The following is a 27,349-nucleotide window of genomic DNA, read 5'->3' as shown; positions in this document are numbered from 1 at the left end:
TTGGACGGTAATCTGAGAACGAGGAAGGAAGTTTCTTTTTTGGTAGAGGGATTATGAAATCAATAATCTTATTAGATAGATAATTTATTTGCATTACTTACGTACGTTGTTGTTGAATCATCGTTACATAATTTGGCTTATCTTTCATTTATACAATTCTTATAAAAATACATACATAGTTTGGTGTTCGTTACCAAATTTTTATAATGAAACAGATGACAAGTACTTGACTGGTAGTTCGCATTACTAAGAATTCCCGTATTAATAACATATCCCTTCCCCCCTTTACTGCAACATGTCTTCTTACTTTTTATCCTGTAATTTCAGTCCCCTTCAAATTAAAACCTAATTGTATGCAAGTATGCAAGCACACAGGAGCTTGACGGCAGAAAAATTGAATGAGACAGACGACTTAAGTACAGTTTCCTAAACGATTGCTTTCGCCGCTAGATCGATTGTATCGTGCTATACAATTGATAATGATGTAAAAAATATAACAAAAGAAAAACAAGCATTACGTGAGCAACGATTACAGTGCCTGTGGCTACCAGGTACCAGTGATTTAAATTAATCGTGGCCTCAAAATTACTAATCTGACCCCAAGGTCTTGCTTTATGGTGCACGAATCGTCTGAGTACGTTCTGTGACAGGATCCAGCAAGTACTGGCATTGTCGTTAGAGTAATCGGTACTTATGCTGCTTATTGCGTTTTAACTACTTTGAATTTTAACTATTAGAAATAATAATACTACCCATTATTTCTGGCTTATATATGTACATGAGACGAATTATGGAAGTTTTTTTTTTTTATTATTACAGCACGACATTTTATCCTGAATACAGACAATATGGTCCTTGAATACGATCAACCGCTTGACCGCACTATGCCGTCTCATGATTTTTTTTTAAAGCTACAGTGATAGAAGCAAAAGATGTATATCTATGTAGAGACCTACAGCCCTTTTTTCGGAGACGAAGTCCCGTGTTCCCGGTAAATGTCAGTTTAGTAAAAAAATCTAAATTTGTTCAAATTCAAATCATCTTTATTCAAATAGACTTATTTACAAGCACTTAAATCGATGTATTTTAAATCTACTGCGGGGTTCAGAGTTGTTATCTGTAGAGAAGAGCGTGCAAGAAATTCAACAGTTACTGTTTTAAATATCTAGTATATATTATAAGTATACATATATTTATTTATGATTATGTCTAAAATTACACGATCATTAAGATGCTTGTACATGATCGACTAATACCATGCACGCTTGTCATTCAAGTATCGTTTAGATTGTAATAAGCTTTGTTCAATAAGTAGTTTTTAATAACAGTTTTAAATTTGTTAAAAGGTAGATCCATAATATTCTTCGGTATCTTATTATAACATTTAATGCCCATATCCATAAAAGAGCTATTAACTTTTTCTAAACGATACTTCGGAACAGTGTTCGGATTTGGGTGTTCTGGATGGGGTACCCCCATATATTTGTCGCCTGATTCCTCATTACACAGCGTATTGGTTTGATTGTGAGGCCCTTATTATTGTGTAATTCGTGTAGGAAGTTGTTTACTAAACACAATTATCTCGTAAACGTCTGGTACGGAGCCAAATGCCATTCAATTTCACGCTCTTGCACATGCTTACGGCATACCTAATTTATTAAAACGGTCACCTTATGTAGTATCTAGTTACTTTACTGGCAAATTATTAGCAGAAACTTCGCAAATGATTTCACTTTAGAAATTTTACTGTTGGAGTTTTTTGGTACTATTTATTGATGGATGAAAATGGAATGGCAGCGTCATCTACGCTAGTGGTCTACGAAATCTGGTTTCAGTGAGAAATGATAGGTCAGATTGAAATCACGGGTATTTTTATACCACTTCGTTTGTGTTTCTGCTGTCAGGTGCTTACATATATTTTGGTGGGATATGATATGATTGTGAAACTACAGGAATATGTGACTAGAAGGTAGAATTACGAATACTGGAGTCGCTAATCCTTGCTATTAAACAGACCCTCTCCTTTAGACTCTTCTGTTTATGAGGATAGAACTATGTACAAATGGGTCTATCCACAATAGGCTATCTCCTGCGCTTGTGAGGTTCACAAGCGGAGGATATAGCCTACTACTAATTTACAATAAATTATTACTGCAAGTAATAATTTATTTTAAATTACCTCATATCTGAAGGCGTGTTTGGTTTTCTTACCTTCACACTGTCACATTTAAACTTACACAGATAATCATTATTATTATACGAAAGATTATTATGTTCCTTAAAAGAGGTTATAAATTGTAAATTGTTTTTGATTAGTTTTCTGTAATTTTACTAGATTTTAGTGTTTTTTTTTTATGGATGATAATGAAATTGTATACGCTAGCGGGACACTAGTGAGGGATGATAGGTGAGAATGAAAAGGCAAGTTAGCTAGTTCATCGTGATAAATGCACTTGGAATTCAGCACGATGGTTTCCAAGGGGGACCATGTGGAGTTGAAACTTACAGGGTATATTGTTAGCAATGGAATTGACCCTCCTTTCCAGTTTTCTGTGTTATTGCATAACAATTTATTTGTTTATTAAAGGAAGAAAACACTGAATGTTTTGGATGACTTTGTACAAAATTCGTTTGCACAAATTACACATCTCTGTCCCATTCGTGTTTTTACCGTGAAGCAGTTATGTTTGCATGGCTGTTTTGGTTTGAAGGGTGGAATATGGTAGTGAATTTACAGGGTACAGAGAAATAATACCTGAGTCCTCAGGAATGGTAACACATGTGGAATATCATGGGCGAAACAGTATACTTTGTTATGTCCATGGTACTGCTCATGTCTATAGGTGATGGTTTTCAGGTGGGCCGTCAGTTTGTTTGCCATTCTAAGTAAAAAATTAAAACATCGGTTTTACTTAGCTCGGAAGTCAGGGAGTTTACAACTTAGCTATATGATTTATGTCAATTAAGAGATATTATTATGTTTATTGCTACGCTGACCGGGCAGTTTAGTATAGGATTTTATCAAGTACATATAATATTTTTTGTCTTGCATTGGTATATTTATTGAACTTTGTTCCTCTAGTCGTCAATTTACGACATTTTACCGCGTCGTCACTTCCATTTTGTTTATTCAGCAGACATTAACAAATTGTAACAAATAACGGTTTACGAAACAATGTAACTACTTATACCGAGTATTATTATGAGCTAGGATTATACACTACTAGCTTTTACTTGCGGCTTTGTCCGCTTCGTCGAGATATGTTCACTGATTGGCAGAAAAAGTAACCGTCTTTAGAGTCTCATCTATTTCTATACCAAAATTCATTATATTCGATTCAGCGGTTTAGACGTGAAAGCGTAACAAACAAACTCACTTTCTCATTTATATAAGTTAAGGATTAGGAGACAAAACATTTATGTTTTTTTTTTAATGGATGAAAATTGAATGCTAACTGCTCCTGCACGATCAGCATATACTGGCGGGGCGTCATTGAAGGATGGTAGGTGTTTTGTTCAATGGGTGTAAATGGCATGGAAACCCCTCCTGCGCTATCGGTATATACTGGCGGGGTACCAGTAGAGGTGATAGGCGAGGATGAAAAGACAGGTCAGTTAGCCCATCGTGACGAATTCAACGATAAATTAGTCACGATAGTTTTCAGGGGAAACGGCGTGGAGGTCGATCTGCTAGGGTATATTGATAGCAATGGGGACTAGCCTCCCCATTATTAATTATAGAAATACATAAAATAAAAATTATTAACAATCCCTTCCTCTCAGGATGATAGGTGAGGATGAAGCAGCTCAGTTAGTCCATCGTGATTAATTCATTTAAAATTAATAAAAGATGGTTTTAAGGGGAACCACGTGGAGGTCGACCTGTTAGGGTATATTGTTCCTAATAGGCCTGTTATATTTCGTTACTAATAATCCCTTCCTTCCCCATTAATGTTATTAGCTACATATATATTCTGTTGTCTATTTTCTTATTAAATACAAGAAAATATTTTTTTTTGTTATAGGTAATGGCGTAGTGATCCACCTGCCTGGCCTCTTTGAGGAGTTGAAGAAGAACGAGCTGAAGGGCATGGAAGGATGGAAGGATCGGCTCATCATTTCAGATCGTGCGCATTTGGTGTTCGACGTTCACCAGCAGGTAAGCGAACTAGGGATACAAGCGTTATAGTAAAACCAGATAATTTTAATACTGCTAGCAACGCGAAACGAGCTGTCGACGGTTCATTGATGGAAAGTGGTAACTGTCGTCTGCAAACATGAATAAAATAATGTACTTCACGGAATAAACAGTGACGGTTATAGCACCACTTATTTGTTGACGTATTGTATGAGTTTCAATCACTTAAATGTTTATTATATTCAGGTTCGGTTTGAAGTATAATATATTTTGCGTTTGAGAGCAAAAATCTCAGAGAAGAGATTGATTTGCGTCCTATTTCGCGGCGGAAAATTGTAGTTTTTTTTTTACTTGGAAGTGGAAAGACGTGATCTGTGATCTACTTTAGTTTCCCATTTAAAACTTGCAAATTGTTTTGTTGATTGGGATTAGAAAGAAGCGGGTTATAACTCACCACCAAAAATTTGATGGTAAGCTAATTATGTTTTTGAATTTTAAAGGGTTAAATAAAATAATTATCGCACTCAGTCGCACACTATTAGTTCAAGACAGTCTTAAAAAGGAATGTTATCTTTTAAGGGTTCATATATGTCAGTTTATTTATTTGACTATACCTTCTAAACTTCTGAACAGATATGCATGTATAGAGTATCTTTAGAATCCTTATATCATCCCGAGTGACACTGGCCATAATTTCTTTGTAAAAAAAAAACAAATCAATATGGCTGTATGCTATTCCTTTTTCAAATTAAAGGTTATTTTATTTGCCAGGACAATCGTGTTCTTTATTTAATTTTTTTTTTTTATTATAAATGCGTGTCCTATTATAACCTATTGCATCATGCCGGATTTAATTCACATTGTATGACGATACCTTCTCCATAATCGTTCGTTGTTGGAATCATCTATACTCGTCCGGTGATTCACACATTTGTTTATGTATTGCAGCATATGGTATCCATTCATTTGTATATATAAAGTTACATATCTATTTAGAAATAATGTCTGCAATACCTATTTAGTCATAATGTTGTCACAGTACGCCAAAACAATATAGATAATAAACGGAATAAAGATAAGTTGCCTGTTAATAATAGTTTCTTGTATTGAGAGCTTGTATAGTTTACAATTGAATTTTAAAAAAAATAAGAACCTCAATTTAATTTAATTTTTTTTTTGTTTCTTATCTCATAACTCCGTCAGTTGTAATCCGATTTCGAAAATTATTTTGAAATCTTTAAGGATATACTTACAAATAGGTTCTATAGATTTTTTTTAAATCCGTTCAGTAGTTTAGTGTTTAAATCAAAATGACTAGTATTATCACAATTGACGTCGGATTTTAGTGGACTACTTATATTTTATTATTTATTATATATATATATATATATAAATTTAATGAAATTTGGAGTAATAGTCGTGATAAAGGCTTATCAATCACGTGCCCAATTTACTGTTTATTGGGACATTAAAAGTGTAAAAAACAAAAAAAAAATCAATTATATTATTTTTTGTGGTACTTATTACGAGACATCTTCACACGTTTATTTTTTAATCAAATTTACTGTCGTTTATTCTTTCGTTGGCATGAAAAAGAAATGTTATTTCCGCCTATGATGAGTGATGGTAGGTGAAGATGAACAGGTCACGTGGCTCATAGTGGCAAATTCTCTAGGAATTAACCACAACGGTTTCTAGGTGATCGTACCGAGTTTTTTTTTATACAACCGAGTATATTAGTAGCAATGGGACTCACTAGATAGACTCCATTAGAAATAGCCCTCTCCCCCAATTTATTACCTTCTCAATCCCATATCAATATAGACAAGATTGAAGTGTTTTTTTAATTATATGGCCCCATGCAATAATAGTAACAAGAAAAACATTTGTATTGCAGGTGGACGGCCTTCAAGAAGCAGAAAAAGGGAAAAACTCTTTAGGGACAACTAAAAAGGGCATTGGGCCGACTTACTCATCTAAAGCCAGTCGTAACGGCATTAGAATTGGTGACCTGCTTGGCGACTTCAGTATATTTGAGGAGAAGTAAGTATGCGCTGTTCGCAAATAAGGCCTGGCGTGGGGGGGGGGGGATTGTTAGTAATGCGGATTATCTGTCCCGTTGCTAATAATATATCCTAACAGGTCGACCACCCCGTGGTCCCCCCTGGAAACCATCGTGCTGAATTCCGCTGAAAAGTGTATTCATTACGATAGGCTAACGGACCTGCCTTTTCATCCTCACCTATCACCCCTCACTGGTGCCCCGTCAGCGTATACCGTTGGCGCAGGTGAAGTTACCATTCCATTATTGAATAATAACTATCGGGAGTCATGCTATACGAGGTTTGTCCGGAAAGTACGTATAAAAGTTTTTTAAAAATTTTATTTTACAATTATTCAGGTAAATCAATTTTATCCCCTTCAAAGTACTCCCCCTGTGACATAATGCACTTGTGCCAACGCCGTTTCCACTGTGAGAAGGCTCCTTGAAAGTCCTCTGGTTGTAGGTTTCTCAGCTGCCCCGTCGTAGCTTTTTTTATCTCATTTATGTCCCCCAAATGCCGCCCCCGAAGTACCAATTTGGTTTTTGGGAACAAGAAGAAGTCACACGGGGCCAAATCCGGCGAATAGGGGGGTGTTCGGTCACCGTAATGGAATTTTTACTCAAAAACTCACGGACAACAAGAGAGGTGTGGGCAGGGGCATTGTCGTGGTGAAGAATCCAACGCCCCTCTCGCGCCAATTCTGGACGAACTCGTGCCACACGAGCTTTGAGGCGTCTGAGCACATCGACGTAGAATTTTCCATCAACTGTCTGGCCTGGAGGGACGAATTCTTGATGGACAATCCCCCGAACATCGAACTCTTTCTCGGCCCTCTCTGAATCTTTTTAGCCACTTGTGGACGGTTGGTTCCTTCACAGCATCATCCCCATAAACTGTTCTGAGATCGGCAAAAATTTCACGGCCATTCTTGCCGAGTTTCGAGAGAAACTTGATTACGACGCGCTGCTCTTCAACGGAAGCGGGCTCCATGCCGACGGGGTTTCGTTAAGAGGTAACTTCACAGATGGCGTGACAAGCCAGTTCGCACCGCACGGCGGTCAGACCAGAACTGAAGCATTGTTAGGGACATAAGGAAGGGGTCCTGCGCTTACCTGGCCTCCCCACTCCTCTTTCTCGCATTCCAGAACACTTTTATACGAACTTTCCGGACAGACCTCGTATTGTCATTACTTCCCCCCGCGGGGGGATAATGGATTGTTAAAAATGGGGATCGACCTCCTCGCGATCCCCGTGTTCTATTCCAAGTGAATCCATCATGAAGCTTTTAACTATCAATGATCACTCTTCACGATGGGCTAACTGGCCTGTTTTCGTTATCATCAATCACCCTTCACTGGTGCCCCGCCAGCGTATCCCGTTAGCGCAGGCGGGGTTGCCATTCCATTTTCACCCATCAAAAATAAAAAAAAAACCAGAGAAGCCTGGTGGAGGTTGATCTGACAAGGTATATTGCTAGCAATAACGATATTATATTATTAGCAAATATTCTCTCCATATAAAATCATTATTCATTATTAAGATTAATCATTATCTAAGGTTATTGTTCGTATCATGGAAGGTTTCTTATCAGTTTTACATATATTACGCCGCGTCTATGGTAATGTGTCAAATAGTTCTTTTTGAACAGTTTGACTAGGATCTTATATTTTGTAATGAACAAAATGCAAAACATTTTTCTGGATGAGGAATTTATAGACACAGCAAAAGACTAATATATATATATATATATATATATATATATATATATATATATATATATATATATATATATATATATATATATATATATATATTTATATATATATATTTATATATATATATATATATATATATATTTATATAGCAATTGATAAAAATATTAAATTTTCCAGATTCAGAACTCTCACGGACAATTACAAACGCATGTTCCCGTCTCTGGAGGTGGATGTTGACAGTGAACTGGTCAGGTATCGCAAGTATGCTGAGCAGATCCGACCATTGGTGCGAGACACCGTGTCTTACTTGCACAAGGAGATCAGAAATGGAAAGAAGGTGCTAGTGGAGGGCGCCAACGCCGCCATGTTGGATATTGACTTTGGTAAGATTGTTGTGATTTTCTTTTATTATTACAATTCTTTATTATGCTTTGAATATTTAATATTAAATTAAGCCATATTTAATTAAGCCATGTGATTCCGACATAGAATGGATCACTTTCCCATGGGTTTCGTAAGAGGCGATTAAGGGAACTTAGGGATGATAGAGGAATGGCAGTAAAGTCCCATTTAAAATATCACCAAAGCTAAACCGCGGTTGCCAACTGGCAAAACCATCCATGGGGGAAGCCTTTGTTCAGCGATGGACAGTTAACAGCTAATATGATCATTATAATAATGATTTTGTAAGCAGTATAAGCTTGTAAATAAAAAGTTATACAAATTTCTTCAATCCCGTTTCACTGTTTTCCAATCATTTCTCCAAAATTTCGTGTATAGAAAATTTGTTATCTAAAGTTGCGAAAAAAAATAGCAAAAGAGAAAACATATATTGACATTATAAGATATTCGATTCATAATTATTAAAAAATATTTTTCTATTAGCAAACTGTAAAGTACTAATCGAAGTCACTTTCACAATTTGAAACGTAGTTTTACATAATAATTATTTGCAATTTCTATGACTGTATTGTGAAGTACTCAAATTATGTGTCATAGTATAACGGCCAGGTAACTGATAAGCAAACTCAATTACTACACTTCACATAATGAAATGTAAACATTATGTTAATCAGATTATTGTGTTGAGTGGGTATTGTACTGGAGCGTTCATAACTTGATCGTACCGAAGTGTGGCAACGTCGCATTTATCTGTCAATTTTCTAAAACAGTTTAACGAGTTTCAATGTCTCTAACTGATTACTAAAAAGTTCTCTGCTAGCTAATTACAACATTAATGATGCAATAATTATCTTATGAGAATTTGTATTTGATGGCAATTGTTGCCATTGTATTTGAAAAATTTTGAAATGGAGTATGACGTAGGTTTATTGTTTTTTTTTTATGCTATTTAGAATGGCAAACAAACTGACCACCCACCTGATGGAAAGTGGTAACCGTCGCCTGTATTTATTAATTATATAAATATGAATATGAGACTAAATCTTCACTCTCACTCCCTCTTTTTTTTATATATTTTTTATGTAACTTAGAATGGCAAACAAGCTGACGGCCCACCTTTTGGAAAATGTTAACCGTCGCCTATAGACATGAGCAGTACCATGGACATAACAGAGTATATTGTTTTGTCACTAAATTCACCGCCATATCCTATCCTTTAAACCGAAACACAGCCATGCAACATATCTCGATCACGCAGATGAAGTCGCGGGTCAAAGTTTATATTTAAATAAATTAGTAATTAATTTTTTTTTGTATCGATGATATGTTATAATTATAAAAAAAACTGTTATAGGTACATATCCGTATGTGACGTCATCGAACTGCAGTATCGGCGGCGTATGCACCGGGCTAGGGTTGCCGCCGAGCGTCATTGGCGACGTGCTGGGCGTAGTGAAGGCGTACACCACGCGCGTGGGCGACGGGCCTTTCCCCACGGAACTACATGACGTGAGTATTTATTTTTTATTTTATTTAAAGCGGTTTCTAACAGAGACAGGTTTTCAGTTTGCTTTTAATTTTTTTTTTTTTAGTATTTTACGCAGTGTCTTCTCAAATTCTAAACTGTTGTTAATAACTTTTTTTGCAATAAAAATAATATTATAATTGGACAATCACATAAATCCAATGTTTATATATTGGTCTCAATAAGTTACAATTATATTTTTGTGATTGACTGAGGTGTGTTGACTTTTTCATCTGTTTGCATTATGCGTGCGTGTACGTATACGTGTATATATGTGAGTGGGAAAGGGAGATAAATGAGTGAGAGAGAAGGAAAGAGCGTGACTCAGTATTCCTTCCGGTTTATTACTGCTTTAAATCTGCACTACTTTCTGCGTTAAGTTAAACTGTCTGTTTCTGGAATATTATGCGAATTTACAGGGTACAGAGGCATAACACTTTAGTTCTTTAGAATGTCAGCGCATAGGGAGGATCATGGGCGAAACATTAGTATGTAATGCCATGGTACTGTACATGTCTATAGGCGACAGTTATCACTTTCCATCAGGTGAGCCGTCAGCTTGTTTGCCATTCTAAGTTGTATAAAAAAAAATTATTGGGAGATAATGCTGTACAGCGTTAAGTTCATCTGTTCTATCAAACATTTTTTGAATGTGGTTCATAAAGAATAAATAAATAAATAAATAAAAGATTTATTAGTAAAGGAAGTTTTAAATTTGTGCACTCAGGAGACGGGGCAGCTGCTGCAGTCGCGCGGGCATGAGGTGGGCGTGACGACGCGGCGGGTGCGGCGGTGCGGCTGGCTCGACCTGGTCGTCGTGCGGTACACCGCCCTCGTCAACGGTTACACCTCGTGAGTATTGCACTGCACTTCCTCTACTCTTAGTCTATCATCATCATCATATCAGCTTTTAACTGTCATTGATCAGGGGGAAAGGGATTATTAGTAATGGAGACTGAGAATCCCATTGCTAGCAATATATCCAACCACGTCGACCTCCTCGCGGTTCCTCCTGGAAACTATCAGGTTTTTTTTTTATGGGTGAAAATAGTATGGTAACCCCGCCTGCGCTAACGGGATACGCTGGCGGAGCACCAGTGAAGGGTGATAGATGAGAATGAAAACAGGCCAGTTAGCCTATCATGATGAATTCATCAGGAATTATCCATGATAGTTTCCAGGGAGAACCGCGAGGAGGTCGGCCTGGTTGGGTATATTGCTAGCAATGGGATTCTCAGTCTCCATTACTAACAATCCCTTTTCCCCCAACTATCAGGATTAATTCCTGATGAATTCATCATGATAGGCTAACTGGCCTGTTTTTCATTCTTATCTATCACCCTTCACTGGTGCTCCGCCAGCGTATCCCGTTAACGCAGGCGGGGTTACCATTCCATTTTCACCCCCCCCCCCCAAAAATACTGTCATTGATCACTCTTCACCATGGGCTAATTGACCTGTCTTTATTCACCTATCATCTCTTACTGGTGCCCTGCCAATGTATACCAATAGCGCAGGCAAGGTTTTTTTTTATTGGATGAAAATGGAATGGTTACCCCGCCTACGCTAACGGGATACGCTGGCGGGGCACCAGTGAATGGTGATCGATGAGGATGAAAACAGGCCAGTTAGCCCATCATGATTAATCCATCTAGAATTAATCATGATAGTTTCCAGGGGAAACCGCGAGGAGGTCGACCTGGTAAGGTATATTGCTAGCAATGGGATTCTCAGTCTCCAGTACTAACAATCCCTTTCCCCCCGCAGGCAAGGTTGGAATGTTATCCATTTTCACATATTAAAAAATTTCCCAAGTGACTACAGCATGGGGTTCTTTAAAGGGGGGTTAAAAAGGTTTCTTCAGGATCGGCAACGCGCGCGTAATACCTCTGGTATTGCAGGCGTTCATAGGCTACGGTAACCGCTTACCATCAGGTGGGCCGTATGCTTGTTTGCCACCTCAGTAGTATAAAAAAAATAGGCCTCTTATAATGAATAAATGTAATATTAATGAGAATCCAGTTTTCTTCAAATCTATACTTATAATAAATCCGTAGAGAGGTCAATTCTGTACATGAAATATATTTCCAAAATAACTATCAACGGATGATTAGTGATCGATACTGATGCCAAAAATGCAATCAGTAAAATTTTTGTCTGTCTGTCTGTATGTTCGTTATAGAAACAAAAACTACTCGACGGATTTTAACGAAACTTGGTGCAATTATTCTTCATACTCCTGGGCAGGTTATAGTATACTTTTCATCTTGCTACGATCAAAAGGAGCAGAGCAGTAAAGAGAAATGTTAAAAATTTCTACCCGTGCGACGCCGGGACGGGCCGTTAGTATTAAATAAATAAATATTTTTTCCAGCTTGTGCTTGACCAAGTTGGACATCCTAGATACATTGAAGGAGATCAAGATCGGCGTAGCGTATAAGTCAAATGGAAAGAAAATTGACTATTTCCCCTCTTCAATGGCTGAGCTTAGCAAAGTAGAGGTAATTAGCCAACGCTTTTTTACAACAATCTCTTTAATTATGATCTTTCTGTAAGTGGAAATACAGTTTAAAATGGAGTGGGAGACACATGTACGAGTACATATATACACACGTGCACTAGATGTGCATGTGTGAATGTATGCACTACACTACATGTTACTTAAATAAACAAATTTCATACACGGAATTTTATTTGACTTTTTAGGTCTTTTTTTGTAAGCTCACCATGTATATATATATATATTACATATAAAATAATGTATTTTATAAATGTTGTGAGCAAGGGTGGACTTATCTCTGACAGAGATCTCTTCCAGTCAACCAACCCAGTACAGTAAGAAAGCATTTCGTTAGCGGGCAGCTGAACTGCTATAACTATTAATACATAAACAAATATACAGTCAAATAATATTATAATATACAGTTAAATAAAATATTAAAATATATAATATTACATAAATACATACACTATAAATACATATAATACCTACCTACTTATATAATAAATGTTAAAATAAATGAATATCATATATCTTTTATGTCCAAATGAAGCCACATTTATATACAAACTTGTATAAGCCATTGTGATGGGGCACATGTCATCTGAAACACAGGTTTCTCTAAACATACAGCAAACACCAGTCTTATGAAACGAATCTCAATAATTTCATTATGCCTAATTTTAAACCATTTGTCTGTTACTGTTTATGGAGAGAAAATAATTCTTTCACTCATGAAAATCAGGTGGAGTATGTGACAGTACCGGGCTGGGCGTGCAGTATAGAGGATGTTCGGAAAATGGACAAGTTGCCGGAACAGGCGAGGAACTATGTCAAGGTCATCGAAGACTACCTGCAAATACCTGGTATGTGCTAAATAATTATTACTTCTTGTTTCTCGCCTTCAGTATAGATTATATCTACGATGACATGGCATGCTCGTTTAAAATACAAAGAATTAACAATATATGCGTAAAATTATTTACAAAATTTTGACTTGGCAATATAATATTCCATTGTCCAAATTGCAACTGAAGTTGTTTGCTCACAAACAAACAGAGCGCCATGTATATAGGCACACGCATTAAAGTAAAAAGGTAGACGGGTGTGCCGTGTTACAGTACAAAATTTATACCATTAACTCTATGGTGAATGTCTATGTACACATCATAAGGAATCATTTCCTAAGGGGATATTATGAAATATATAGCATTTGGGCCCAAACAATGTACACCATACATTAAAGACGCGAATCCCAAGTGTATTCGAAATTAAAGCATTTCTCCTTTTATTTAATTTGGCTTCATTTTTTGACACAAATTAATTTTGTATTTAATTTATTTTCGTAATTAATTTCGTAAATAATTAGCAACAAACAGTCAGACACGGTGGAACATCAATGCCATTTTGAATAACATTTGCCAAATAAACATGTGAGAATTTTTTTTGTACCTATTGTTTACCTATTGTTTATTTATCTATGACATTCTCAGAAACATCCCATTTCCTTTTCATAACTCAAGTACAATGTATTTTTATATTTGGCATAAACATTCTTGGCATATAAAAAGGTATGCTACGTTTCATAGTCACATAGTTGGAATAAAGAGATCTCTGTAGTAATTGATTATTATGTAATGTCTTAATTTTACATTGCCAGTTTGGAATAAATATAATTTGTTTTTTTTTTCTCAACAAAAAAGAACTTTATTTTTGATAAAGTTAGTATCAAATCAACATGAGAGGAGATTAGCAAATATTGCCATATAAAAAATAAAAATAATTAAATTTTGTTCCACAATAAAAACCGATTTCAATTGTGACAAAAACCAGTTATTTTGATATAAAAACTAAACTACAGAATTGGTTTTAATAAAAATTTTATGGGACTAATTTTCAAGTACATCCTTTGAGATAAAAAAAGATTTTTAAAACTGGTTTATAACAGATGGAGTTATGAGGTAACAAAAATAAAAATAAAAAATACAATTGATTTGAAATACGCCGGCGGAGCACCAGTGAAGGGTGATAGATGAGAATGAAAACAGGCCAGTTAGCCTATCTGGATGAATTCATCGGGAATTAACCATAATAGTTTCCAGGGAGAACCGCGAGGTGGTCGACCAGGTTGGGTATATTGCTAGCAATGGGATTCTCAGTCTCCATTACTGACAATCCTTTTCCCCCCTCGTATGCTTGTTTGCTACCATCATTTATAAACCAGTTTGGAAGGTGCTTTCATATACCTGAAGGCATGTACTTTCAGATTATAAATATATAGTCCCATAGAAACTTTATTAAAATCGATTCAGTAGTCTAGTTTTTAAATTGAAATGACTTTTTGCCTCGACTAAAAGTGGTGTTTTATTTTTGCTTGTGGAACGAAATATATTTGTTTAAATATGTTTTTTAATTTAACCTATTACATGTTTACAGTTAAATACATCGGCGTCGGTCAAGGTCGGGAGTCCATCATCAATGCGGATTAACACAGGCGGATATGACGTCACTTTCCGATAATATTAATTCAGTTAATAACGATACTTAATTAAGCGCCGTTGTAGCGAGTTAGTTGAATGCGCAGAAGTAAATCGGGGGATAAAGGCTTCTATAGTATTGTTTGGGCTTGCGCAGATGGATTACAGATTTCAGCTTACCTGATTCTAACTTGTCAACGTACTTTTGGTATAAAGAACATTATGTGCATCAAAAATATACTGAAAAGTTAAATATAAAAATACAAAGTGCTAGAGACCATTTTTTTCTTTGTAAAAAAGGTGTTTCTTTTTTTTATTTTTATTAAGGTGAGAATATTTAGTTTCAATGTCTTGTGCACGTCACGAAATGTAATTTTTTTACTTTGATGTAAGAAAAAGTATTTCCAAGGCAACTACCATCTGTGCAAGCCTTTATTTGTTTAAGCGTATTGAACTCTATTTGAACGATGTAAAGCACAAATTCAATGTTTGTTTTGTAGAAAAAAAAAAACATATATTAATAGTGATATAAAGTCCGACTTAATATAAATCTTATGCATTGAAGATAGAGTTTAATATAGTACTAATTATACCACAAAGTGGTTTCGAGTAAGCAATAAAGATTTAACAGATTTATACGCTTTTTTTTTGTTTGTTCAATAGTATTTAGATTTACTTCTGCGTTAATAAAATATAATAATAACTATTAATGCTATTAATGACGACATTGAACTTAAAAAGTATGTAGGTAAGCTTCAGTTTGGATTGGAGAAATAAATGGTAGGCACGGGTAATGTCCGTACCATTTATCTATATATTAGATATTCCATTGGGCATTGACGGCGTAAAAGGGTCATCATCCATTTGGACATCGCCCATATCAGTGGGATATTTATGTTCATTTTGATCAGGTGTCTCATTTCGATATTATATATTGGATAACAGCTATATATATATTGCTACAACAATATATATTGCTGTATATTACCCATCCTTAACAAATAGTATTATGGGACAAGTTAGTCTTATGAAAATTTTTTGGTATTGAACATACAAGTCTGAGAGATAGCAGCATTGGCGTATTCAAGAGTGATCCAGGTGGTCTGTGCTCACCCTAGTATTAGCTGGTACCCAGATTTATTCTGAACCTAGAGAGGATCCGTGCAAAGCGTTCAGCTATTCGCAAAGGTATCTCTGAGAGTAAATATATGTACCTATTTCAACCGGCTTCAAAAAGAAATTTTCAATTCGGTTGTATTTATTTTTTATGTTTATTACCTCATAATTCAATCAGTTCTAAACCGATTTGGAAAATTCTTTTTTTTTTTGTCTGAAAGGATATACTTACAGAGTGGTCCCATGAAGATTTTATCAAAATCGGTCGAGTAGTTTAACTTTTAAATTAAAATAACTGGTTTTGTCACAGTTGAAGTCTGTTTTTTTTTTGTGGGATCACTAATTATTATAGAACAAGGAATGGGAGAATAATCTTGAATACATCAATGTAAAATGTTCCTAGTAATCGTAAGTGTCAATAATAAATTAACCAGACTGATTGTTATTAAAATTTCAAAAATGTAGCAATCAGTTTTTTATACTTAATAGACACCTCGTCCCACGCGTATTTCTGACGTTAATTAACTATGTACATGGCTATTTGAAGGACATAATAGTGAAATTATTGGATATAGAAGCGTTATGGCAATGCACGAATGGTACCACGATGCATTCTGTAACATATATGGTGCTGTTTATTTATATCCACAGGTGATGGCTACCACTTTTTAAGGGATGATAGCTTGCTTGCCATTTTAATATGTATAAATAAATCAGCCAGTATTCTGTAATTAATTAATGAGAATTTATAACAATTCCTAAAAGGAACAAGTAGTCACTATTCTGTTGAGTATAACAGATGCAGAAATGCTTAATATTAATTTGAAAATTGTATCAGTTATAAATTAAATATATCTACGTACAGTGTATCTATTATTGTGTGTGATTCATATAGTTTTAACTAGTATAGTGTCCAGCCCTCTGTAATAAGTGGCGAACTAATGTAGCGGTGGATACGTTATGGCATTGGAGAGAAAGAGGAAGACTCTGCAATTTTCTGTCTTGTTTTATCCTGGGGCATACGTGCTGCAATGAAAATGTATCTATCAATACATTGGTTCAATTGTCTGGGTACATGTATAAATTGATATCATTGGTGAATAGATTCTATGAGTTTTATGAAAAACATTTCCCGATCCGAACTGTTGATAATTGTTGTTGGTAAATGGCAAATGTTTTTACCAAACAGCCAAATGGAATTGTACAGAACAGATTCTTTGGAATGCTCCCGTTTATAACCTACATCAGTATTGTCTTTAGATAAATAGTAGACAATGTATTGGAAGTCTCTCCTTTTATTATTTTGCTCATCGAATGCTGCCTTACCGTTATAAAACAAATATTTAATTGAAATTCACGATTGGGACTTAATGCGATACGATTACAGGTAAATAGTACGTACATATCTGATTTAATTTTTATGTTTATTAAAATTTAGCTATTTAATTTTATCAACTATGTTACGATTGTTTCAAAATATTCCCTAGATGTAAACACGAAGTAAAGGGAACTGTAATTATATATGTGTATTCACAATAATTACTGATATTTGTAACTAATAGCAATGCTTGGGCGCACTGATGCGTCCGCATCATAAGCCATAATAGAGGTAATTTATATTACCCCAATATGTTGATATAATTTGGTATTTTGTTTTTTATACTTAATTTTTACGGGAAAGGCTGGAATGTTTGGTTTACAATACCAAAGTGTATAACTGTAATTTTTTTTTATATTTTTTTAAAACCGGTTTTATATGCTTATCGTAATATTGGTGCTGAATATAACTGTTTTCATTGAATAAGTTGGTAACATATTTCTATTAAGGAAATTAGAAATAAATTCACGTGTATTGTTATTGAACAATAATTTATATATATTTTATTAACCAGAGCCAATTAAAAGAAATATGTTATTGGCGAACACGGATTTGTTTATAATATCGAATAAAAATAATATTTGTAAATTATTTTTGCCGTGACATTTGTGATTTTCTCATGTGTATGATTAATTGAATAATTTTGTTTCATTCTGTTTATAATGAGTAATGGATGGCAACACTAATACGAATAGCAATCCGACGTTTAAAATTAAGAGCAAGCTGTACTAAGTACTTATTATTTCCAATCGCCGCAAGTTTCATTGGTGTCCCTTATAACAACTATTGTCTATGGTGCATTTCTATAATAATACTTAGGTAATTAATAAACCAATAAATAATATTTGTGACTTTTTACTTTTTACATAGCACAAATAACGTTTTGAAATGAGTTATAAATTTTCTTTCTTTTATACGTTCTTATTACTAACTGTAATCAATTTTTAATTTGATTTTTTTTTGCTTGTTTTTTTTTTTTCTATTACTTTGACAGTGGATAAATCGAATGAAGTTTAATTAGTTATTAGTTTTAGCGGAAATTCTCATTCCAAAGATCTTTTATTAATTCCCGTAGCCACTTACATTGTTTAGTAAACAACTTTTTTTATTTGCTTTTACAGTTTCTGTGAGGTGTTTTTTGTGATATCTATGTTATATTAATGTAAATATTTCAATACAGTTATTATACCAATAAATGATGGTTTATTCTTTTAGAATATCTTTTATTTTATTTAAGGCAACACATGTCCTTGTAGTGACGTATTAATTAAATATATAAGGTAAGTATAGATTCTGTTATTTTTCGTTCTGAGCAACATCCTTAACGTGTAAGTACGTTATACTAAGTCGATTAAAAAAAATTGTAATGACAGTAGTAAGTTTTTAATAAATATACCATGTATGCTCTCCAGTGTTTTTGACCAAATTAAGAATACGAGATAGCTTTCTATGCAAGTATGGATTAGACAAAAGAAATATACAACACATACTACTTGAAAGCTCCAATATATCAGTCCCTCTGTATGACACTTCCCAATGATATCACCTGTTAATGACAAGTTTCTATTAACTTTAGTCATTTCTCCTTTTGTGTATTTCGTAAAAAAAAATCTGTTGAAAAATAATATAAAACTAATTTTTATACATATGAATTACGAATATTTTAACATTTGACTTTCATAAATTATTCTACTTGAATAATCCCTGGTATAGATACTCAAACATGGACAAGGAAATCTTATCACATCACCGATAAAATCTTTTCAAATCTTGACATTAGCAAAATCATTGAAACCCCGATGGAGCTATAATAAAAAAAAAAAAATAGATGCAGGCAGACGCGGTTTCTGGCTAGTTCATAAATAAAACAAACTGGTGTACATTAAATTCCATATTTATTTACTTTTATATACATTCGGTTCCAATCTTAGTCGTCATTACTCTAAACTTTAGCATTTCAATTTAATATCACAGGTGTTAATATTACAAGTACCGCATAAACTAATTTTCTAATGAATTTAAGTTAAAACTGTCATAATTTTAGTTTAGGATTGTCTATGAAACAGTATTTTCACGTTAAAAGAAATATGTTTAGAGGAATGACGTCTTAGAATCGGTCCCATTGTTAGTCTTATTTAACATCAAGTCTTGTATAGTGACAAGAATTTTATGAACATTATTTAGTTGATACGATTTTATTATATCTACAATTGAAAGTGACATAATAAGTCAAATTTTCCTTTTACATTATAGAAATGTCAGGCACTATTGTAGCAAAGTATATTTCCTAAATAGACTCCGACTACAATCAAAATCATGTACGCAAACGTGAAAAGAACGAGCTTATCATCCTCTAAAATGTAGAGTCTAAATGCACTCGCAAAAAGGAATTATTTTGTAATTTTGCTGTGCAAAATAAAAAAAAAACAGCAATCTCTATGGTAATAAATAGTCATAAGCGAAGCCAGGAAGCCTTACCAATTGCAAAAATCACCATGAAATTTGGTATACACGTACTACTAGTAAAGCTAGTAGGTATAAAAATCAGTTCAGACTCTCTATACAAGGTATAAATGAATCTATCGATAGAATATCTTCGGTCAGCGATCACACGAACAAGAACGAGACGGCGCACATCGCTGTCTCATTCTATCTGTGGACTCGCTAGAACTACAGTTCCGTTACAATTAATTTGCAGTGAGCCAATATTTTTTTATAAAAACCTGTAATCACAGTTCAAATATATCTTATGCATAATGGCCAATTTGATAGACAAAGTTCCGAGATTTATTACAGAGCCAATTAATCCAAGTGATGGAATCGGCGACAATGACGTTCAGTTCATAGGATAACCTAAACTGTTAAGTATTCTAAGGATAAGCTTAGCCCAAAGAAATGAAGAGCATTGACATCACAATTTTAATGCATTAACTATGTACATGGCAAACAAGCTGCGGCCCATCTAATGGAGAGAGGTAACAATCCCCCATAGACACAAACAGCACCATAGACATCACATCCATCTTCTCTTACCCTGTTTATATATCACCCTTGTACTAGGTAAGCATAAGCTTAGAGTGATAGCATAGACAATCAACGTTTTGCTTCTCTTTTCTCAGTCTTAAACTCATTCCCTACCATTGGGAGACATGTTGCGTTCCCGTTTGTTTTTTATTTTGGGAACTGCCCGATGGCGGTCGCGTTTGCGGCTCGATGATGAGCATGACGAGGATGGGCTGGAGTCTGGAGGAGAGCCAGCCTCTTCTGCTGTCAGTCCTATCGTTTGGGATTCTGGCGTTGACGGTTCGAGGACAGTGTTGCGGAGGGCGCGACGTTGTTCCTCTGTATGTTGGGGGCAACGAGTTGACCTGAAACAAGGGGAATTAAACTTTCTAGTATTACTGCTGGTACTGTAGTTGTGTCTATCATATAAACAGATTTTTAATTAGTGAAGTTTATTTCTACCCATTTAGTAATTGCTAACACCCAGTAAAGCATATATAATAATATGACGAGTATCTTTGTTACTTCAAGTAGTATAAGTAGTTTACCAGAGGGAGACTTTGTACAAAAGTCGATTGCTTGGGTACCTCTGTCCCATTCGTGTTTCTACCGTGAAGCAGTTGTGTTTGCATGGCTGTGTTTCAGTTTGAAGGGTGGGATACGGCGTGAATTTACAGGGAACAGAGGAATAACACCTGAGTCCTCAGGAATGGCAACACATGGGGGTATCACGGGCGAAACAGTATACTCTCTTATGTTCATGGCACTGCTCATGTCTATAAGTGACGGTTACCACTTTCCATCAGGTGGGCCGTCAGCTTGTTTGCCATTCTAAGTTATATAATAAAAATAAATAAATAAAAGAATTGGTGTCTAAAATGGGAGTATTTTAGTTTGACTTTAGCAATTTATATAAGTGACGACCTCAAATGCATTGCAGGGAGTCAGTGGATGCAGGTGGCTCAGGATCATTCCTTATGACAGTTTATGGAGGAGGCCTTTGTTCAGCAGCAAATAGATAACGATTGATATGTCGATGAAAAATTTATGGTATTCATGGGAAACAACTTTTACCTTGTACATAACTTTTTTGTATGTTCAGATACGACTCCACAAATCTGCAGGAGTAGATTCTTCTTTTCATTGGCCGTCATTGTCTCATAGGTGGCGCTGCCATCATTGGAGTCAGAATTTTGATTGCCATTATTTCTGTTGTTGCCACTAAAATCATAATGAAAAAAATGTCACAGATTAAAATTTTGAGATTTAACCTTCTTATTTGTGCAGCTTATCGTTTTATGAAAAATTTAAAAACGACATTACGCAAAAAATTAAAATGATTGTTGTTGCATTTTAAGTAAATGAAGTAAAAAAAAACTACATTTTTAAATACAGCTAAAAGTTCAAGGTACAATGTATTAAATTAAAAAAAAAAAACTGTTAGTAAAAATTTCATACTTATGTAACTTGTTTGGCTTCCGATTATTATTGTTCTTGATCCTTCTCTTACGACGCTCACTTTGCAAAGAACCGCCGGCCCAGTCGGCGTCGTCGTCATCGTCGCTTAATAGTCCAGCATACGAGGTTGGCTCCCGACTGTTGGACGCGATGCGACGTGACGCAATACGAGAACTATTGCGGCCCATTCCTGAAACATTAGGCATACAGGGATGTAATGGAACAGCTTTAATACTTAACAAACAGTGGGGTCACCAAGTGGAAAACACTATACATCACAGTGATAGAATTACTGCAATAAAAATAAAATCTGAACCTTGGGATATGGTTATTGTAGAAGTTTATATGCCAACAGGAACTCATCCTGATGATGAAATAGAAAAAATGTATGAACAAAAAGATTCCCTTATGGATTTAGTTAAAGAAAAAGATAATGTAAAAATAATGGAGGATTTTAATGCAGTAGTAGGGGAAGCAAAAGATGAAAATGTAGTGGGAAAATTTGGACTAGGCCAACGAAATAAAAGAGGGGATAGATTAGTGGACTTCTGAAAAGGATATAACTTAACTATTTTAAATACCCAATTTGAACAGCCAAAGAGAAGAAGATACACATGGCAAATGCCAAGCGATCTTGGGAGATACCAACTTGATTATATAATAACAAAAGATAAATACAGAAATCTAGTCAAAAATACCAAAACATATCCAGGAGCAGATGTGAATACTGACCACAATTTACTTGCCAGTAGGATAGAGATTAAAGTTAAGAAAAACATTAGGAGAAGTAAAACCAAAGGTATTGATCTCAATAAGCTAAAAACAAATGGAGATAATAAAGTGCAATATAGAAAAAAGCTAGAAAATAAATTAAGTAATTATATGGAAAATAATAATAATCCTAAAAATATTAATGATAGATGGTGCAATATTAGAGATAGTATAAAGTTGAGTGCAGAAGAAAGCTTTATAAAAGAAAAAATAAAACCAAGAAAAAAAAATGGTTAACTACCGAAATAATTTACCGAAAATTTAATGGTCACTCGAAGGAAACTACGCAACTAATATGATGAAAACAGTATGGCAATTCTGCCAATCGTAAATTATCAAATAAAATAAAACTTAAAACTTACTTTAAGCAGACAACAAACAAAAAAAAGATATAGAAAAAGACTGTGAGTATATAGACCACTATACCAACATAGGGAAATTAGATATAGCCTATAATATCATAAAAATCTATATAAAAAGAAAAAAGTCAAATCAACAGCAATATTAGACGAAAATAATAAAATGCATATAAAATCGGAAAAAAGTGTTGCATAGATGGGAAATGTATGGAAGAATTATATAAGGAAAGTGGGCTAGAGACAATAAATATTGAACAGGAAATAAATGTACATCCAGAAAATTTAGGGCCAGAAATAACTAGAGCAGAATTTGACGCGGCATTAAACAGATTAAAGAATGGAAAAAGGACTGGAGAAGATAAAATATTTATAGAGCTTATATCATATTTAGATAGCAAACTCATATTAGACGAATTTTTTAAAATGATACAAATAATTTATAGAACAGGTGAAATTCCGGACGATTTTGAAATAATTAAATTTTTTGCCATACCTAAGAAAACAAATACTAAGAAATGTGAGGAACACAGAACTCTAAGCGTAATATCTTATACTTCTAAAATAATTCTTAAAATAATACAAAATAGAATAAGATCAAAAATAGAGAGTCAACTTGGCGAAGATCAATATGGATTTAGAACAAACAGAGGTACACGTGAGGCAATTTTAGCCCTGAGACTTATAATAGATAGAAGAATGGATTTAGGAATTAATACACATATGGCTTTTGTAGATCTGGAGAAGGCTTTCGATAGAGTAGATTGAAAGAAAATGATGGAAGTATTAAAGGATTCGGGGCTAGATTTCAGGGATAGAAGAATAATCTATGAAATGTATAAATATCAAAAAACTGTAATGGAGATAGGAGAGGAGAAAGGAAAAGCAAAAATTCGTCAAGGAGTAAGACAGGGTTATCTATTATCACCCATTACTACCCATATTTAACATATTTATAGAGACAGCTTTAAGAAAAATTTCAGAACATACAAATAAGGGTTCAATGGGAAAGTAGTTAAATTCATTAGTTTCGCCGATGACATAGCAGCAATAGCAGAAACACATAAAAATTTAGAAATATTATTAAATTTTATGAATACAATTTTTAAGGAAATGTCACTGAAAATTAATACAAATAAAACTAAAATACTCAGTACTTCTAAAAAGCCAATTAAACTGCAAACCCTTAGTACTTGGGGACTACAAACTTTTAGTACTTGGGGAGTATAATCACAGAGGACGCTAAGTGCACATTGGATATGAAAACTAGAATAATGGTTGCAAAACAGGCCTATGACAACAAAAAACATCCAAAATAATCCTTAAGAAATTTATAAAAATTTATATTTGGAGCATAGCATTATATGGGTGTGAAACATGGACAATGACGCAAAAGGAAAAAAAGATGCTTGAGGCATTCGAAATGTAGACATGGAGGAGAATGGAAAGGATAAGCTGGACAGAAAAACTAAAGAATGAGGAAGTCCTGAAAAGAGTGAATGAGAAAAGAACATTAATAGAGAATAGAAGAGGCAAAATGCTGGGTCACTCTATACGACATGAAGATTTTTTTAAGAGCATAGTAGAGGGAAAAATAGAGGGCAAAAGAGGGAGAATTTGTACAAAAGTCGATTGCTTGGGTACGTCTGTCCCATTCGTGTTTCAACCGTGAAGCAGTTGTGTTTGCATGGCTGTGTTTCGGTTTGAAGGATGGGATATGGCGTGAATTTACAGGGTACAGAGAAATAACATCTGAGTTCACAGGAATGGCAATGCATGGGGGTATCATAAGCGTAACAGTATACTCTGTTATGTCCATGGTACTGCTCATGTCTATAGGCGACGGTTACCACTTTCCATCAGGTGGGCCGTCAGCTTGTTTGCCATTCTAAGTTGTATAAAAAAAAAAGGAAGAGGAAGACTGAGGAATGGGACATGGAACAGATAAAAGAAATGCTAGGTGTTAGGTCATATAGGGAGGTCAAGGATATAGCCTGGGATAGAACTGGCTGGAGGAAGATTAGTTGCACCGACAAGAGGAAATTCTTAAATGAAAAGAGACATAAATAAAATAAAATATCCAAGTGAGTCACTTTAAACAATGTAGACAGGCATTATGATGACAAATTGATGTGCTAACAGTATGTAGATAATGTAATGTGGTCAGTTTACAATAATTAGTTTTATATAATATTAAAATTGTTTTTAATATCTTTAGTTTATATCATAACTTGGTGGTTTATTTTAATAATATATTATGGGAACAATTCATGGATATAGATATCTTGATCTATCCATGTTTCTACTGGAAAGTAGCTGCACTTGTGTGGCTGTGTTTAGAGTGTGAAATTACAGGGTACAAAGGCATAACAACATAGTTCTTAGGAATGGTAACATATAAGGGATACAACAAGTATTACAGTATATTATATGCCTATAGCGCTGTTCATGTTTAAAGGCAACAATTACCACATTGCATCAAGTTGCCTGTCAGCTTGTTCGTAATTCTAATTATTATATGTATATATAAAAAAAATTAAACTGACCCATGCATTTCTCCAAGTGTGGGGCGAATCTTGTTGCGGAGACCGGCCTTTCGCAGTTTGGACATGAACAATTACTATCAGGCGTCTTTTTCATAATGGAAAAGCCAAAAACATCGCACTCTGGTGAGTTGACGATCTTGTACCCATCTTCTTCTTCTTTTTCACCCTCAATTAAATCCGTTAGTCCAGTTTTTAATCCATGGTGAAATTCAAACATAAATCCTAAAGTCACATCATCAAATATACTGTCGTAAATAAAATTTGCGGCCTCTTCTGCGTTTCCTTCGTTTTGCATTATCTCGAAGAACTTATTGTTCAAATCGTTCATACTAAGCTCACTCACTATAGTATTCATTTTTATTGTTTTATTGCACCACACAAATAATAGAAGAAAAGGAATATATAAATTATAACATAAATTTTCAAACTACATTCATACAATCGGAATTTATTACAATTTCCGATGAATGAATGACAATTTGACAAACATGAAAAATGAATGAATCGAACATATGGTTCCGTGTTGCCATTCTTAATAATATATTACACAACTCGTAAATTATGTAATGCCGTTTACGAGACAAAAAGAATTAAGCTTCGATTTCGAGTTCGCATTTTATAAAATAGAATCGTCCTCACCACAGACATTGTCTGTGGTCCTCACATGCTTGAATTTAAATGGTCACATAAAGTACAGCAGTAAAGAGCTAGCTGCCGAGGTTTTCTTCAGAGAGTACGGTATAGAGTATTTTAAAAAGGATATATTAAAACTTTTTTCACAGTATCACTTACCCGCCAAATCGCGCCGTAAAATGGAATTTTTTCAGATTTTTCGTGTCGAAATAGTCTTTGCGTAAAAAGGTTATATCTTACTGAATTAACTGATGTTTTTTAGAGACTTGTCGACGGTTTCAGAAATTAATCACTTCCAAAAATAACAGTTATAAGAAAAGAAATTAGTTAAATTCATACTTCCGTCTAAACCATAATAAAAACAGTTTATTTTAACTTTTATACTTCATCTAAGCAGTATTATCATTATCCTCATTCTTATAAATAATATAAAATACACCTTTTATATGTGTAAGTATATTTATATATATTTATTTGTGAGATATGTAAATTTTAGAATGTATATATATCAATTATTACTAGTACTGCATCCGAGTATTCTAACAGTTCCCTAAGGTTGACTGGGATAGAATGCAATTAGCATTAAGTCCGTCTTGTATATATACATGTATAAATAGTTTAACGAAAGCAACGGATTTTTTACTGGATTATAATGGAATGGTAACTCCGCCTGCGCTAACGGTATGTGTATATTGGCAAGGCATCGGTGAGGTATGATATATGAGAATGAAAAGGCAGGCCAGTGATCCCATCGTGATGAAAACACCTGGAATCCAACACGATGGTTTTCAGAAGGACCACGTGGAGATCGACTTGACAGGGTATATTGCTAGCAATGGAACTGGTAGTTCGCGTTACTAACAATCCCTTCCCTCCAAGCTATGGTTTTTCACTAACACACAGGAGTATTTACGCACTTTTCACGAATCTTTTGATAATATTTTTATAAATGGAAAATGAACTCAAGACGACGAAAGAAGGCGTCCGAATGAAAGCAGAATCACGGAGACACTGAAGAAATAAACAAAAATACAAAAACATAATCCTTTGTGTTATTATTGCTTTCGTATTATATATATATATATATATATATATATATATATATATATATATATTTTATGACTGTTATTGTTGTATCGGCAGGTAGTCGCTTTATGTTTTGTAGGCAATAGATAATGCGCAGTACTTTGCTTGTTTCGTACCTTGTTTATATCTTTCGCGTAGGGTACGCGAAATTTGCTGCGCGTTTGCTAGTCTTTTTTTTTTAATGGTTGATAATGGAATAG

At 34.5% G+C, this 27,349-nt stretch overlaps 2 protein-coding genes across 2 annotated transcripts in view; one reads left to right on the top strand and one right to left on the bottom strand.

The window, feature by feature from the left end:
- LOC113519627 (adenylosuccinate synthetase) overlaps positions 1-18,513 on the top strand; it is a 30,990-nt gene extending 12,477 nt beyond the window's left edge. Inside the window, exons 3-10 of the mRNA XM_026904758.3 lie at positions 4,026-4,159; positions 6,036-6,181; positions 8,076-8,281; positions 9,655-9,809; positions 10,553-10,677; positions 12,200-12,326; positions 13,071-13,191; positions 14,762-18,513. Coding sequence (XP_026760559.2) covers positions 4,026-4,159; positions 6,036-6,181; positions 8,076-8,281; positions 9,655-9,809; positions 10,553-10,677; positions 12,200-12,326; positions 13,071-13,191; positions 14,762-14,814 — 1,067 coding nt within the window. The 3' untranslated portion in view covers positions 14,815-18,513. The remainder of the gene's footprint in view (positions 1-4,025; positions 4,160-6,035; positions 6,182-8,075; positions 8,282-9,654; positions 9,810-10,552; positions 10,678-12,199; positions 12,327-13,070; positions 13,192-14,761) is intronic.
- Positions 18,514-19,174: 661 nt separating this feature from the next.
- Positions 19,175-25,919, bottom strand: LOC113519692 (SAGA-associated factor 11 homolog). The gene is made up of 4 exons (XM_052900415.1): positions 25,431-25,919; positions 21,758-21,947; positions 21,374-21,520; positions 19,175-20,664 (listed from the first exon to the last, which is right to left on the bottom strand). Exons 1-4 carry the CDS (start codon positions 25,783-25,785, stop codon positions 20,424-20,426), a joined length of 933 nt encoding a protein of 310 aa, XP_052756375.1. The 5' UTR covers positions 25,786-25,919; the 3' UTR covers positions 19,175-20,423.
- Between the last annotated feature and the right edge of the window lie 1,430 nt (positions 25,920-27,349).

Source organism: Galleria mellonella, unplaced genomic scaffold (genome assembly GCF_026898425.1).
Source record: "Galleria mellonella isolate WM207_F2 unplaced genomic scaffold, CSIRO_AGI_GalMel_v1 utg65, whole genome shotgun sequence".
Taxonomy (NCBI): Eukaryota; Metazoa; Arthropoda; class Insecta; order Lepidoptera; family Pyralidae; genus Galleria; species Galleria mellonella.
This window is presented reverse-complemented; position numbering and strand designations above follow the sequence as displayed.